Here is a 15,529-nt window from a genome sequence, read left to right as displayed (position 1 = left end):
CCCTTCCTCCCCTCCCCTCCCCCCACTCCTGCCGCCCCCTCCCCGGCCTGAGTGGAGCCGGGTGTCGGGGTGTTGGGACAGATAAGGTTGGAGTTCATCATTCAGGTCCCTAAGAGAGCAGGAGCTCAGCCTTCACAGCCCAGGGGCCGTGCCCGGGTCTGGGTGGTCCTGCGTCCAGGCGGTGGGGGTCAGTGGGGAGACGGGGTGGGGCTGGACCCTGAGCTCTTTTTCTGTTGTTTTTTAATCGAGGTGAAATGCACACAACATAAAATTAGCTATTTAAAAGCAAACAGTTCCGGGGCATTTTAGCACAGTCACAGCGCCATGCAAGCACCACCTCTCTCTGGTTCCAGGACGTTCTCCTCCCCGCGAAGGGGGCCCGGTTCCCATCAGGTGGTTGGTCTCCCCCTCCCTCCGTCTGCTTGGTCTTGGTGGCTTCTCCTGCCCCAGCGGCTCGTGTAATGGGATCGCACGACACACGGCCTTCTGCGTCTGGGCCTGTTCACTCAGCACCGTGTCTCCTAGATGTGTCCACATTGTGGCCAGCGTGGCTGAATCGCTTCACTGTGCGGTTTGTCCGCCCACTGGCAGCCGGCGTTGGGTTTCCCCATTTGGCTGCTGTGAGCCCTCGCGTGTGAGTATCTGTTTGGGTCCTTGTTTCATTTGGGGGCACGTACCGAGGAGCAGAATTGCTGGTTGTGATGGTTTGACTTTTTGAGGAGCTGCCAGACGATTCTCCACAGTGGCTGCGCCGTGTTACATTCTCACCAGCAACACCTGACGTTCAAATTTCGCCACGTCCTCGCTGATAACAATATCACTTGTTATGTTCTGGTTTGGGGCTCTTGTTTTTTCCAGCCGTCCCGGTGGTATGAGGCGGTGTCCCACCGCGGTCATTGCTCTGGTGACCGGTGACGATAAGCATCTTCCGTGGACTCGCTGGAGAGGCGTCTGACTGCTCAGGTGCTCTGATGGGTAAGCTGGGCTCATCTTAGCAGAGAGAGGCCATTGCAGAGACTGTGTTGACTGTTGTTGGAAAGTACAAGTGAAATATTAAAATAAAACCTAGGATTAATTTTGTTTTGTTTAAAGACTCAGGATAGAGCAAAGTGAGCAGGAACAGGGTCTCGCCAGAGGGGACAGCGCTGACTGGGGACTGATGCTTCGAATGGCTCTGGATGTCTCCTGGGGTGGTGGGTGCCCAGGCTGGGGTGAAGGGGCTTCCACCCTCTGACTGTGGCTCCCAGGGCACTGGCCCAGCCTTGCCCTTCCCCGCTCTAAATAAGACCCCAGCCTCACCTCCACCCCCAAAGCTGAACGTATATTGACATGGGTCCAGCCATATTCCCCCTGCCCCCCATGTGCTGCCCACCGCCCCGCCTGCCCAGTGGCCGAGGGATTGACTGACCCATTGATGAGGTCATCCATCCATCCATCCATCCATCCAGTAGCTCCTCTGGTGGGTGAGACAGTGATGCTGTCTGGGGGCTTCCGTGGCTGGAGTCTCGGCCAGGGGCTCTGTCCACACCTCAGCCTCCTCACCACCCGGGAGGGGCTGTGGCCCCACTTCACAGACGAGGAAGCTGAGGCTCTGAGGTCAGAGTGGCCTCTCATTGCCCCGTCCCACCCAGGCCCCCGAGGGTCTCTCAGTGAGGCTGGAGCCGGGCTCTGTGGGGCCTCCTGGGCTCTGCACCCCCTCTCTTCCCAGGCTGGCAGATGGGGTGGGATGCACGGGAGGGCTGCCTGCCCAGCCCTAGCCCCCCGCCCTGTGCCGCCAGGGATGGAGCTTCAGGAAATGCTCTCAGGCAGAAGCCACTTCCCCCAGGGGGCCGCTCAGGCTCCATTACTGTCCTCAGCGCTTCCAGGAAATCGCTGCTCTCCAGCAGCTGCTCCCGGCTCCCCTACCTCGGCTCAAGGGGTGAGGGGCGAGGGGTCCACTGGGCGAGGGACCCAGAAACCACACCTGCCTCCAGTTACCCGAGTTCCAGGGGCTCCTCACCGTGAGACGGTCCCCCAGGCCGGTCGCGGGGGCCCCTCCGAGCCCCGCAAGGGGCTCTGAGAAGGGAGCACCTCCACCCCTCACAGCCGCTCGGGTACCTCTTGCTCCGTGGGGGGTGGGGCCGGCTTTTTCCAGCCCACGGGCAGAGGCCCCTCCCACGAAGCGAAGTCCCCGCCTGCCCTTTCCTCCCCTCCCACCTTCGCAGGAGAGGCACCCTATTCCCCGTGGGACCGCTCACCTGACACCCCTCTTTCTCTGTAACCATCTCCCCTGGGTCAGCAAATCTTGTGGACAAACTCTCAAGGTCTGGCCAGGACCTGAGTGCCCCTCCCCGCTGGACCGCAGCCTCGCTGAGAAGCGTCAGCCCTGGTGGCCTGGGGCTCGCGGCTCGACCCTGCCCCCGGCAGCATTCCCACCCGAGCAGCATTCCCACCTGAGCAGCACACCTCTGCCCAGCCCCACCGTAGGTCCGTCCGCCCTCCCTCCTGCCCTCTGTCCTCCCAGCGCCCTCTGCCTGGGTGCTCCTCCCCAGACATTCAGCCGCCGCACCTCAGACGTCCTTTGGGCCCCTGTCCATCCCCGACGGAGGCCTCCCCTGACCTCTGACCTACAAGCCCATCCCTTCCCCAAACTGCTCTCTCTGTGGGCCCAGGACCTCCTGCTTCGCTCCCCATCCTCTCTCTCTCCCACCACCCAGCACAGTAGCCGCTGCTCACATGTGGCCACTGAAACTAAGATTAACTGACTGACATCAAACCGAAGGTTCAGGTCTGCAGCCATGCCAGCCGCACCGTGAGAGCTCAGCAGCCACGTGCAGTGCGGTGGCCCGTGCGGGAAGCACAGCACATCCGGCCACGGTGGAACGTTCCACCGGACGTGCACGGCCAGCCCCACGTGGTCTCGGCGGGCGAGCTGCACATCCTTGCTGGTGAATGAATGAGGGAGGGTTGCCTTATCCATCCTCGCGCGGGAAACGCCGTCACGTCACCCGCCGCCTTCCTGAGGACATCCAAAGCTCGGCACCCAAGGCAGGCGACACTGGGCCTGTCTTTCCTGCCCCAGTGAGGGGGCTGGAGCAGTGGCCAGACCGCAGGACACTGCCCAGCTCCGCCCCCACTGTGTGACCTCGGGCAAGTCAGCTCCCCCTCTGAGCCCCGCTCCTCCCCAGTAAAGTGGGCACAGCAGGATACCTACCTCTCAGGGATGCTTTGAAGATAGAGGTAACCCACAGAGAAGCTTCTGGAATAGCTGTAGATGCTGGCTGTGTGGATAAATGAACAGAGTACTCTGTCATCTGGCTTGGTCCTGGGACCTTGGGGACCCCTGGGTCGGTCCACACACACCACCCCTTCTCCGGGGAAGGGAGCCCCGTGCCCCGTCCTGGTCTGGAAGGGCTGGGCTGCCACTAGGAGGTGATTATGGAGGTGATTTACGGCAGCACCTGCTCCACACCCTCTCCCTGCCCTCACGGCCTAGAGCGTCACTCACAGGGTGGCCTCAGGGACAGGCCGGCCCCCACCTCAGGCCCAGCCAAGGGTCCCTGGACTCCCTGACCCTCCCTGCTCAACCTCTGTGAGTCCCCCTCCCCCGCCCACCCCCTGCCCGGAGAGAGAAGGTGGGGTGGCGAGGGGAACGGCAGGTACAGGGGGCACGTGCAGCGCCAGCTCCGCTGCTGCCCCTCACACTGGCTGCTCTCCCACTGTCAGCTGGAGGACAAGTGGCTTTTGGGTTCCCAGAAATGCACTCAGATGGGGGCAGCTTGCAACCTCCCAGGGTCCACGCCCCGCACCCAGAGTGAGCCGAGGGCCCCTTGGCTGGGCCGGTGGCCCTGGGAGCAGGGCCTGCCTGGGCCTCCCAGCCACTTAGAGCTTCCCAAGAGCGCTGGGCCCGCCTCCTCCGTCCCCCCACTCCTGCCAGCCCTGCTCTGCTCCAGGGCCCCTCCGCGGCACCCCACCCCCCGCCCCTGCGCTCCCGGCCCGGCCCGCATGGCACTGCTGGGATGCGCTGCCGTCCCTTCCCCAGCCTGGGCCGCTCTTGGGGGAGAGGCTGGATCCCAGGGGGTGATCCACAAAGAGTGTCCCCACCGCACCCGGTCCCAGGGCTGGGACCCTGCGCTCCGGGGCCTGGCCTGGGTTGTCATGGGGGGATGGGCACAGGGGAGCCGGCTCTGAGAGGCACAGACACCCCACGTCCCTGGCTGGGCCAGGCCTGCGAGGCGGCACAGGGGACAGAGGGCTGTGAAATGGCTGCCCACACTCCGGGCGGGCACTCCGGGAACAGAGATACTAACTACCCCTCCCCCTCCCCACGTGAACCCTGCACCTAGCCTTCGGGGAAGTGGGTCCACCCCGTTATTGCCGTCCCCTGCCCTGGCCCTGGGGGACTCCAGGGGGGCGAGGAGACCTGCCCGGCCCACACATGGCGGGGGCCGGCCGGCCTCTGTGTCCTGGCCCCGCGAGGACGGTCCCTGTGGGCTGTGCCGCCACACAGCCACGACATCACGCAGGCGTGAGCCGGGGGGTGTCCAGGCGTAAGCAGCACTCGGACCCGCGCGGCGTCCCGCTCACACGTGGCCCCGGCTGCAGGCAGGGTGGGGTGGGCCAGCTCGTCCCCGGGCTCCCTGTCCAAGGGGACCTGTCGTCATCGCGGGCCTGGCTCGGGAGCCTCGGGAAAACTGGCTGTTCCCTCGCCACCTGATTTGGGCCCCAATTCTGGGCTAAAGGGCCAAGCGGAGGGGGCACCGGTGGCGCCCAGCCCGCTGGAGGCCAAGGGTGGGGAAAAGGCAGCGGGCCTCGGGAGCGGCCGAGTCTCCCCAGGGCACCCCTAGGACCGGGCTGTGTGGCCCGAGAGGTGTCTGCTGGGCCGCCGCGAGGCGCCTCTGTACTGGGCTGGGCTAAAAATAGCAGGGGGATGGCAGGGCAGGGACGGCCGGTGGGAGGCCCGTGGGGAGGGGCCGGGAGGGGAAGAGGCCGGCAGCCTGGGCCCAGGACCGGCCGTCAATGGCGTTGGCGCTCCCACCCTGTTCCCGGTGGCCGGCCAGCCGCGGCCCAGCTGACAGGCTATTTTTTCCCCTGCTTGACTAAATATGGTCAGAGAGCACAGCCCGAGGGGCCACTTGGCCAGGGCGCGTGTTTGGGATGCTTGGCCGGGTATATAAGGACTGCAAAGGTGAGGCCGGCTCCTGATCCGAGGAGGGGGCCACGCCTGCTCTGGCCCCTCGGGTCAGCCCTCCCCTCCCCTCCCCTCCCCCGCCCGCGTGGGTCTCGCGTGCGGGCCGGCCGTTTGCCTGTGTGAGCCTGCACACCCCTGGGACCTTCCCCTTTTGTTCACCTGACCTCTACCTTGTGCTGACCCCGGCCGGGGTGCAGGGGTGCAGGAGCGTCCTGCAGGGAGGGCTCAAGGTGTGCGGCCGCGAGGTCGCTCTCGGTAACTCCGCAGAGCCTCCCTCCCTCCTTCCCTCCCTCCCTCTCCCTCCCTCTCTCTCCCTCTCTCTCTCTCTCAAGATCTCCCTCCCTGCTAAGCTGCTGAGGAGGGCTGGGGGAAGGGCAAGGGTGCGGAGAGGGGGGTGCCTGGTGTCTTCTTTCTTTCTGCCCCCCCCACCCCGCCCCCCAAGTGCGGACGCATCGGGAGCGCCGGCCTCCCCCACCCCTGCATTCGCGATTGGCTCCGGGAGAAGGTGGATGGCGCGGCCGCGGCTGCAGCAGCGTCTCTCCGGGAGCCGCACGGGGCGCATCGTACCCGGGAGCCGCGACCCTGAGCCCGCGGCCGCGGTCGACAGCCCGGCTGGAGGGGCTCCGCGGTGAGTCCCGCTCAGCCCGCCCGGACGGCCCCCCGCAAACTTGCCGGCCGCCGCGGTGGGGGTGTGCCCGCCGGCGAGGTGGGAGCCGTGGTGCCGGCGCCGCGTGGCTCCAGCCGGGGGTGCTCTGGAGTTTTCTCTTGGCTCGTGGCATCGTCCGCATTTGGAAAACTGCAGAGCCAGCAGCCAGCAGGGCGGGGAGGGCGCGTCCAACCGGGAGGCAAGAACTTTGACATGCAGGCATTTTGCAAGGATGCGGCGCCTCCAGATGGGGTGCGCGGGGGTCGAGGTGCTGGGGTGGGGGCCGCGGGGGCTGGGCGGAAGGTGTGATTAACCCGCAGCCAAGCGCAGCTCGGGTGGGAACGAGGCGAAACTTACCTTGGAACTTGCAGCAATAACCGTGGAAGCGCTGGGGGCAGGGGTCCCGCCCGGAGCAGGGGCTGCGGTGAGCCTGCCCCAGGTGGGGACTCCGGGCGTTTGCGGCTCTCACAGCCCGGGTCAGAGTGGGGAGGGTCCCTGTGCCGGGCGGGCAGAGCAGGGGCGCACGTGGGCGGAGACTTGGGGCTGCAGGGGGGGCAGCCCGGGGGTCTCTTGCGAGAGACCCTGACCTCCACCCGGCTGGGGGCTGGGAGCATTCACAGCTGAAGGGCCTGGGCTTGGCACACGGGCCCGGTGCCAGCTCACTGCCCCTGTGGGGTCCCCTTGGAGGTGGCTGGGTGCTCCTTTTCTATCAAGGTGGGAAACTTTTTGAAAAGTGGCTGCGGTTCATTTCTGAGTGGATAGAAGCTCGCTGGGGCTCTGGCTGGACCTGGGGTGACTCTCCTGCCCTTTGGGGCTCCCAACTTTCCCCTGACCTCCAGGCACCATCCATACGCACGCCTGGGGGTGGGGATGGGGGGTGGTCCTGGGGATGGGGGGTGGTCCTGGGCCTGAGCCTTGGCCATGCCTCCCATCCTCTGAGGCCTCACTGGTCAGAGGGCGGCCAGGAAACTTAGACTTCAGACTCCAGTTATCATGCACGGTTCTCTCGAGGCGCTCTCCACCCTTGGGGGGCTTGAGGAGAAGCCGGGGGGCCCAAGCAGCTGTCTCGGTTGCCCTTTATTTATCCTTGGCTCCGTGAAGATGACAAATGGCAGCAGCCCCACGGAAGTGGGACATCACTCCTCCGTGTCTTCCTGCCGGGTGGCTCTTTCCTTTTAGTGGGGGTGCCCCTTGGAGCCCTGATCATGCCTCCCCCCCCAGCCCCCCCATATAAACTCCAGCCCAGCTGTGCCCAGGGCTGCTGCCAAGCCCAGGGACTTGAGAAATCGCCCAGTTGCTTCTGCACGATGCAGGGTCTGCAGACACTGCCCTGCCCCGGGTGGCAGCGGCGCTGGACACCCTCTCTGGGCCCACCCACGCAGGGATGGCTGGGCTGCCTGGTGCGGAGGGGCGGGCAGGGTCACTCCACACTTCGTCTTGCTGACGGAGGGAGAATTAGAAGTCCACTTGGGTCCAGGGCCTCCTCCTCAGGCCACGGTCAGCTCCCAGCCACACAGGACCTGGGCCCAGCAGGCAGACCCTCTGTGTCTGCACCCGGTCGGCTGCCCGCCCCCAGCGAGCGTCCGGCAGTCAGTGACGTCCTCCTTCCATGTCCTACCTCCTCACCTGTGGGTCTCACCTGGACCACGGCAAGGCCTCTGTCCCACGCTGCTCCTGACACCTTGTGGGCTCCTCTGTCCTCCCAGCGCAGGCTTGGGCTGGGGTGGCTTTCCTTCCTGCATGGGGACCGGACCCCAATGACCCGCTGCTCTGCTACAGACTCTCGTGGTGTTCAAACTCCTGGCTTCGTGGTGGACGTAGAAGGTGGTGGGGAGGAAGGTTCTCCACGTCTCCATCACAGGGAAATTTTGAAATGCTGTGGAAAACAGTATCGATACAATTACGTATTCCAAAGTGCTTAGTTGGCCGCTTGCTAAGTTTACTTAAACCCTGTTTAACGGGTTCATTAGAAGCGGTGAGCACTGGGGAAATTCATTAACAGGAAGGCAGCCCCTGCGTTTGACTGTAAATTGGTATTGATCAGGCCTGGCGGAGGCTGGGCACAGGCCACAAAAAGCCAGGTGAGGACCAGTCGCCCTGGGCGCCCGTGTGAGCCGTCCACTGGCGCAAGCATCGCTTTAGGTGGTGATGCACCAGGAGTGGAGGGGAGAGGAAGGGTGGAGGAGAGAGAGAGGGACGGAGGGAGGGAGGCAGAGGAGCAGGCGGCCGGAGGCGGGAGGCCAAGCCGGCACCAGTCCCTCACCGGGCTGGGCGTCTGCACTGTGGCCAGGCCGAGGCGCCGAGGGAGCTGGCCGCGGCCCGGGCCACTTCCCAGCAGCTCCCAGCCGCCCTGCGAGGACGCAAGGTCCACCTGCAACCGCCCTTCTCATACACATCTTCAAAGACAGGGGCATGAGCCCAGCTCTCAGGGGCGCTGGCTCTTGGGAGGCCGAATCACCAGGGACCTGCCCAGGAAGCCGCCCAGCTGCCCAGGTAAGGCCTGTCTGCTTCTCGGTCGTCTGCGCTTATGGCCAGCAGTGCTGAGCTCCCTGTTGGCTCTGGCCACCCTGCTCCCTGGCCGCTCGTGGAGGGGTCCTCCTGAGGGGCTGTCTGCTTCTCGGTCGTCTGCGCTTATGGCCAGCAGTGCTGAGCTCCCTGTTGGCTCTGGCCACCCTGCTCCCTGGCCACTCGTGGAGGGGTCCTCCTGAGCGGCTGTCTCTGTGCACTTGGTCAGGATGGGGACGCCCAGGTGGAGAGGGAGGGTGCCGGCAGGGGCTCGGGCACGGTCTCTGGGAGGGAATGACACATCCTTCCTGGGGTGAGGGTGGCAGGTGGCCGCCTGAGTCCTTTCTTGTGTCGTTGACGCAAAACTAAACAACTGCAGGGGCGATCGGAGGGATTCTTGAGACTTTCTGGAGTTCGTTGTCTGCTTCTGCCCTTCCTGACCGTGCACGTACGTGTGTGTGTGCGTGTGCGTGTGTGTGTGTGCGTGTGAGAGGGAGAGGGAGAGAGAGAGAGGGGAGGGCCGAGGTCAGACGGGGCTGGGGGCCGCGGGGTGGGGTGGGCTGGCTCCAGGGACTGGGTCGGGGGGAAGACCCACGGCCTCTGTGCAGCCTTCTCAGGGGGACCCTTCCCCAAGCGCCACAGCTGTGCCGTTGAACTGCCTGCTTGGGAAACATACTTCTTTATGTGCCCATATGGACCTGCTAAGCTATGGAATGTAAAGAAGTATGTATTTCAGGTCAGGAACTCTCTCACTGGAGGAAGGGGGCAGCGTGCGCCTGTGGGGTCGCCCGGGGGACAGACAGGCCGGCAGCTGTGGCCGGGCCGGGCCTTGGTGGCAAGCTGCCTGGGCGTCGGTGACCAGCCTGTCCCCTGCCGGTATTGTTCTGTCACTTTGCCTGTGTCAGCAGGTGGAAGCGTTCGCCAGACATTAAATATTCAGCGTGCTGACTGCAGCAGAGGGGACGTGGCCCGTGGCAGGCGTGGGGTCCCCGGGGGGCGTGCAGGGGCAGGGGGGCAGGGCAGCGGGGCTCTGGGCATCACTTGTTGCCACCTGGAAGGGTCATTTGGCAGAAGAAAGGGCTGTTTGTGTGATGGGGGCAGAAAACTGCTCAGAGGCCAAGCAAAGTAGCCTGTTCCCCAAAGGACGGTCCAGCTGCCCTGAGGGAAGGGGCTTGTGCGGCCACGTGCGAGAGTATCTTTGAGAGAAAGACACTCGGTCTTGGCTCTCGGGCCGCCTGCGAGGCAGAGCACCTTGTGGATCAGCCCCCTCGGCCCCAGGCCCCTCTCCCTCTTCTGAGATACCCCGGCCCGGCATTTCGAGGACACCTCGGGCGCCTGTGCAGCTCCCACCTGGGCCTGCCTCCTGCCCCCCGCACCCCGCCAGGCCTCACACTGCTCTCTGATTTTAGCAACTCCAGCTGAAAGCGCTTTGCTCTGTGAAGGATGGTGGGGTCACGCTGGCTGGCATCGTGCAGACCAGGACCCATCTCACCTAGCCTGCCGCCAGCCAGGTCCCAGTCAGGACAGGGGCTGGGGTGATGTCCTGTGGGTCCCGTGGCTGGACCGTGCCCACCCAGGCACTGGGGACAGTTGCTGTGGCCGGCCCTCGAAGCCTGTCTCTGCAGTCTGAGTCCTTTCCTGGCAAAGCAAAGGGCAGGGGGCCCTGGGGGCAGCTGGCAAGGGCTGGGGGCTGGGGGACGGGGTGGCCCTGTCAGTTTCTGGCTTCTGGAGTGGCGGAGTCTGCAGCCGGGATGAGGCCGGCGTCCCCGCCCAGGGCACGCTCTCCACGGGCCTCAGGGCCATTTTTCCAAAGTGTGTGTCATCCCGCCTTCCCTGCCATCCCTGGCACTGCCGCCCGGGCCCACGGCAGGTGCCCCAGCCCCTCCTGCACCCCGACCTTTGGCAGGACTTTGGCTCTTGTGGGGGGGGAACAGGGAGGAGGGAGTGAGCAGGCCTCCTCCTCCAGCTGCTGGAAAGGTCTGGGAGCAGCCACGTTCCCTGAGCCACTCAGGCCCTTCCTCGGAGCTGGGGACAAGGAGGCGTGGGCACTTCCAAGCTCCCATGTGGCCGCCACCTCCTGGGGAGTTGACTGTAGTTGAGGGTCTGACCCCGTTTTCAAGTCTCCCCGCCTCTGGCCCTGCTGACCCCACAGCAGGGAGGTGGGACTGTCCTTGGGCACTGCTCTCCTCCCGGCCACCAGGCCCAGAGGGGTCAGCGCCCAGTATCCCCGGGAAGGTCATCTCTGCCCTGCTTGCTTCCAGCTCCGGCCACAGGGAGGGAAGTAGCCGGCCACGGCCACTGAGGCCGGCCGCAGACACGCACTTGCTTCCCCTGCATACATCCCGCTGCACATTAAGGCTTTATTGCAGGATGTGGTGTTTAAATAAAAGCATTAGTGTTTTGGAATTAGGTTTGACTGAGCAGTAAAACTAGAGAGTTTGCAGGGAGAGAGCCGCGGCCTTCTCAGCTGTAAATCACGTCAGGTCTCTCATCTGCCGAATTAAAAAGGGGCACCACTGGGATGTCTCCCTGCCAGGCCCCCTCCCCGGTGTGCGCCCCTCACCCAGTGGCCCTGCTGCCTCGTGGCGACACTGACGGGGCTGTATTTTCTGTATTTGAAGCTCCGACTCTTGGCTTTCGGGGGGAGGAGCTAGGGACGGTCCCCCAGGCAAGGATGGCATTCTTCTGAGTGGGGTCTTTGGGCCTTTCTGTGTGAGGGAGGGGAGAGGCGGGCGGGAACGGTGTCTGTGCTCCACCCAGAGGGGCTTTTGCTGGACAGGGCACCCCCCCAGACACACTGCCGCGGGGGCTCTGGGACTCCAGCGGAGGGAGGGGAGCCTGGGGTGAGCTGGATGGGTGAAAGCAGGACAGCCCCACACTCATGGGGCTCGCCCGCCAACCTGGGGACCCGGGTGGCTTTGTGTGGCTGCGGGGAGACACCCAGGTTGGGCGAGGTGGCCGGTGCCCCTTTCTCTGAGCTTGCAGAGGGGTAGGTCCTCAGGGAGCCTCCCGGGTTTCCCGGACACACTCCAGGACTGGCCCACGGCAGTCCTATGGCCACCCCAGTTTCCACTGGTGCAAACAGTAGGTCCGAGAATTGTGGAGCTCATCAGTTCAGGGCCAAATTAGTCAAATGTGTCTACGCTATGGCTCGCAAGCTCTAGCCATGCTCCAGGTGACGCTTCCACACCGGAGGGAGAGCGGGTCTGAGTCCGGGGTGAGGGCCAGGAGGGAGGGCCAGCCCCGTCATGCTGCACGCGTGCGCGTGTGTGCTCGGGTGAGCTTGTCTGTGGTGTGCACGGAGAACAGGGTCTTTTTTTTTCTGGAGCCAGGTGGCCACGTACCTCGTCCCTCGAGGCGCGGCTTCCAAAGAACACCTTGTGGCTCTGGTTTGATGGTTCGTCAAATGCAAGAAAGCACTAGATGGCAGGAGGCTTTCAGAGGGGGGGGCCTTGGTGAAAGCATCTGTGAAGGGGTATTAGCGATCTCTTTTACAGCCGTCGGCCCCACGTGAAAAATGTTTTGAAGAGCAAACTGCGAGTGAGATGATTAGATTGACCTGCAGGACGGATGCTTGAGCTGCCGTAGCCCCAGCCCATCAGAGTGGACACTGCTTGAATGGCAAATTTCTCACCCCCAAAATGTCCTAAATGAAAAATGAGGGAAGCTGAGTAATTTGGGGGCCAGGACTAGGCAGGGGAGATGGGCTTGGAGCTGTTTGCAGGCTGGGGAGGCGGGGGAGTGGGTGGGGCCAGTGGGCGGGGCCAGAGGGCGGGGCCGGCATGTTGCATTAATTGCTGCCACCTTAGCATAAAGGTTAATGTGGTCCTGTGTGAGCCTTGTGCTGACTCAGCCTCGCGCGGCTGGCTGCACGTCCCGTTGCAGAGGGCCTCCTACCCACTGCAGCTCTGCTCCTGCCTTTGACGTCCACTGCTTCTCGGGGTGGCCATGCCTGGGGCTCCCGGGGCTTTCTGAGGGACCCTGGCCTTGCCCACTGTCCTATCAGCAGCCGGCCTCCCGGATGAGAAGAGGCGGGTGTGACTTTCGGGAAGGGAAGGGGCCCCCAGCACAGCATCAGCAGCTCCCAGAAGCTAGTGCCGTTAGCTCTGGCCCGTATTCCGCTCCGGGCCTCTCTCAACTGGCCCTGCAAGGCCAGGGCCTGGCCGGGCGGCGCCTGGGCTGCCCTGGGCCGAGTTTTTCTGGCTGCGCAGTGGGGACTGCCTTTAGTGCTCCGAGTTCCAGGCCTCTCTGACCCCGGGAAGGCCCGGCCCGCCGGCAGTGGGGGCTTGGGGGGCGGAGCAGTGCAGGTTGCTGCAGAGCTGCTGCCCAGGGTGCTGCAGTGCGGAGGTGCAGCTGCGGGCGGCATGCAGGGCTGTGCACCTCAAGGGCAGGGATGAGAGGGCCGCCTCTGACAGCCCCGCGGCTGCTCCTTAGCGGGAGAGACTCAGGCAGCGGCTCTGGCAAAGGCACCAGCTCCCTGGGCCCACCCACCCAGGTCTTCAGAGGCCCCACTGACTCTCAGGAGAGCTCTGCTTCCCAGGCTAAGGGGGGTGGTCTGACTGGGTGCCAGTGAGGGCCAGCGACGCTGGGCACAGGGGCACCTCCCAGGCCCCCGTGTCCAGCCCAGCCAGAGAACAAAGGAGAGAAGGCCCACTACACAAGTGCTGCTGGGAGGGTCACTGGCTTCTCCCCATCCAGGGCGACTCCCAAAGGACCTGGTGGTTGTGAGTCTGGGGGCCCCCCACCATGGGGTCAACCCTCTAGCGTGGGATGGGTGCCAGTGAGGACGGCTGGGGCCAGAGGCAGGTGTGTGCGCGAGCCAGTGCGGGAGGACTCTGTGGGACGGAGGAACGGTGACCGGGTATTTTTAACAGTAGGGCGGGGAGAGGACAGCTGTCCCCGGATCCTGTCACCGGTACTCGTGGGGACTTTTGGAGGTTGAAGGACACCCAGGACAGACATGCGGTTCTGGGTCCCATCCCCCTGGCAGGCCTGCGCACCGTTGGTCATGCCCACATATGGCGACCGGGCTGCGTGTCCCTCCAGCCGCCTGTCCGCCGTGGCTGGTATAAATAGTCCACATTCTCAGCTGTCCCGTTGCAGAGGCTGAACTCGGATGACTCCGGGCGGGGGAGGCCCGGGGCGGCCCCCTCACACCCCGCCCGCCACCGAAGTGCCCGGGATCGCAGCTGCGGTGGCAACGACAGGACAGGCGGTGAGGCTCTGAGCTCTGCCCCCGCCCGTGTTTTGTTCTCCCCTCGCCACCTGCCCCCTCTGTGGGCATCAAATCCAGTGGCACCTGGAGACTCCTGCTGTCTGCATCCAAGGGCGTGGCAGAGCCTTTGCCCACTGAAGGGCTGAGGAGGGCCAGGACCCCAGCCCAGGCTGGGGCTTTTGTGTGGGGCGGAGGGGGCTCAGTCCCGCAGCAGGTAAAGGCTGGCGCTAGGGTACCCCGAGTCCCCACTCCCTGTGGTCCCGCCTCATCTGTCTCTGGCCATTCCCTCCTGTGCTGGACGTGGCAACATGCCCCAGAGGACTCACAGCCAGTAGCTTGTTTCTCCCTTCCCGGGGGAATTTCCTTTCTCTCCATCTTTAATCCAAAAAGTGAATCTCTAACAGTGGAATTTCAAACTGCCCCCCCAAGGCCGGTGGAGCAGATGACCCTGAGTGAGGGAATATAGGGCCTGCTGAGTCCCCCTCGAAGCATAGGTGCCAGTCCCGTGGCCCAGACTACGCTTCCGCGTCTCCCCATCCTGAAGATCTCACCAAGCTGGGGGGGAGGGCAGAGAACTCGGGCGGAGTTTAGGGACAGATAGCACAGGCGATTCGTGTGTGCGGCTCGGGCCTTCCACCTCGTCCCAGGCCCGTGGGCCACCGCACCGGACCTCCAGCTAGTTTATCTGTGTGGTGACACGGCCGCCCCTGCACACTGAGCCCTGCGGTGCCGGGTTCACCTCTGCAGGCGGATGGGATGTAGTGGGGCTCCTGTGAGGCCCTGTGGTGCCGAGTGCCTTTTTCTTACCTCTGGACACATCGGCCGTCAATTTGCTCCGGAGCTGCCACCCCCTTCCCTGACCTCAGGGCTCTCACATCTGATTCTCAGCCAAGCTGCTCTCTTTCCTCAGATCACACCAGCTTTTACCCCCGCCCTGTCTTTGAGATAATAAGGCACAAAAATCTATCTTGCCATTTTTGCAAAGGACAGCAAAACAATCGTGCGTCCCCTCCCGCCCCCGTCTCCCGTCGCCCCGTCCCCCCTGCTCTTTGGGTCTATTTGAGGTGAAATTTATCTCTAGGAGGGGCCCATCGATTTGTTCTGCTCTTTTGTTGACAAGTTTATTAAAAACCCGGGCAACTCTGTATTAAACTTTTATCAGCGTTGAGAAATAATACCTTTTTTTTGGAGTAGACAGAAGAGTTATTGAGCTGGGCTGAGTGGGTCTTGGTCGGCATCTGGCTGGGGTCAGTGCTGGCGATAATAAGAAACAGGGCGGTTTTGGGGGGCGCGGGTTCCTTTTGCCTCTTCATTGTGGGTCTCCCTCGAGACTCCCCTGTACGGTCCCAGCAGCCCCAACAGAACCCCCGGGAAGGCTCCTTCGGCCGGGGCTGCTCACACTCCCAGGACTAACCGTCATTCTTTGCCATTTATTTCAGTAATTAACCAAAATCTGGAATTAAAAATTAATTTAGTGGTGAATCTGAGTGTTAATAGGTAATGTTGCCACCGAAAAATATTAGGTTGTTGATGTTTAAAATTTTAAAACTCCGTAGTAAAAAACCCAAAACAGATCCAGGTATGAGTCGGTGACACCCTCCCAGGTCAGGAGGGGAGGGAACCTGGCAGGGAGGTGCTGTGGCCGGCAGCCGCTCCCGCCCCCGAGGGTGTGCGAATGGGGCTGGAGGGGAGGGGGACCGTTGTCTTGGGACACTGGTCTCTGTGATGACTGGGGTTGGGGGTGGGTAGAGCTTCATCCCTGCCCTGTGGCCTCTGAGGGCAGCGTCTTGGGCCTCAGGTGTGTTTGGGCTGTTGGTCATCCTTGGGCAGAATTATGTGCCACCTCTTCACGAAGGATATTGGCCATAGTGCCCACTGTGAACCTTCCTCTGGGGGGTATCCTCTGCCCTAAGCGGACGCTGTTCTCTGAGGTCCTGGGCCAGGGCTTGTGGGGCAGCATGGGTGAGAAGCTGTCCGTCCACCCTTGAGGGGC

The 15,529-nt window shown here is 63.6% G+C and overlaps 2 protein-coding genes across 2 annotated transcripts in view; one reads left to right on the top strand and one right to left on the bottom strand.

The window, feature by feature from the left end:
* Positions 1 to 223: 223 nt before the first annotated feature.
* LOC118880934 lies at positions 224 to 6,739 on the bottom strand. The gene is made up of 6 exons (XM_036825144.1): positions 6,669 to 6,739; positions 6,174 to 6,359; positions 5,843 to 6,108; positions 3,194 to 3,260; positions 1,409 to 2,924; positions 224 to 1,026 (listed from the first exon to the last, which is right to left on the bottom strand). Exons 1-5 carry the CDS (start codon positions 6,737 to 6,739, stop codon positions 2,360 to 2,362), a joined length of 1,155 nt encoding a protein of 384 aa, XP_036681039.1. The 3' UTR covers positions 224 to 1,026; positions 1,409 to 2,359.
* An 834-nt stretch (positions 6,740 to 7,573) lies between these two features.
* The window catches only part of LOC118880933, a 44,921-nt gene continuing 36,965 nt past the window's right edge, over positions 7,574 to 15,529 (top strand). The window contains exons 1-2 of the mRNA XM_036825143.1: positions 7,574 to 7,643; positions 8,234 to 8,309. Of these exons, the coding sequence (XP_036681038.1) occupies positions 7,574 to 7,643; positions 8,234 to 8,309 (146 nt within the window). The remainder of the gene's footprint in view (positions 7,644 to 8,233; positions 8,310 to 15,529) is intronic.

The sequence above is a fragment of the Balaenoptera musculus genome, chromosome 15, assembly GCF_009873245.2.
Source record: "Balaenoptera musculus isolate JJ_BM4_2016_0621 chromosome 15, mBalMus1.pri.v3, whole genome shotgun sequence".
Lineage (NCBI taxonomy): Eukaryota > Metazoa > Chordata > Mammalia > Artiodactyla > Balaenopteridae > Balaenoptera > Balaenoptera musculus.
Note: the sequence above shows the minus strand (reverse complement) of the source record. Positions and strands in the feature narration are given on the sequence as shown.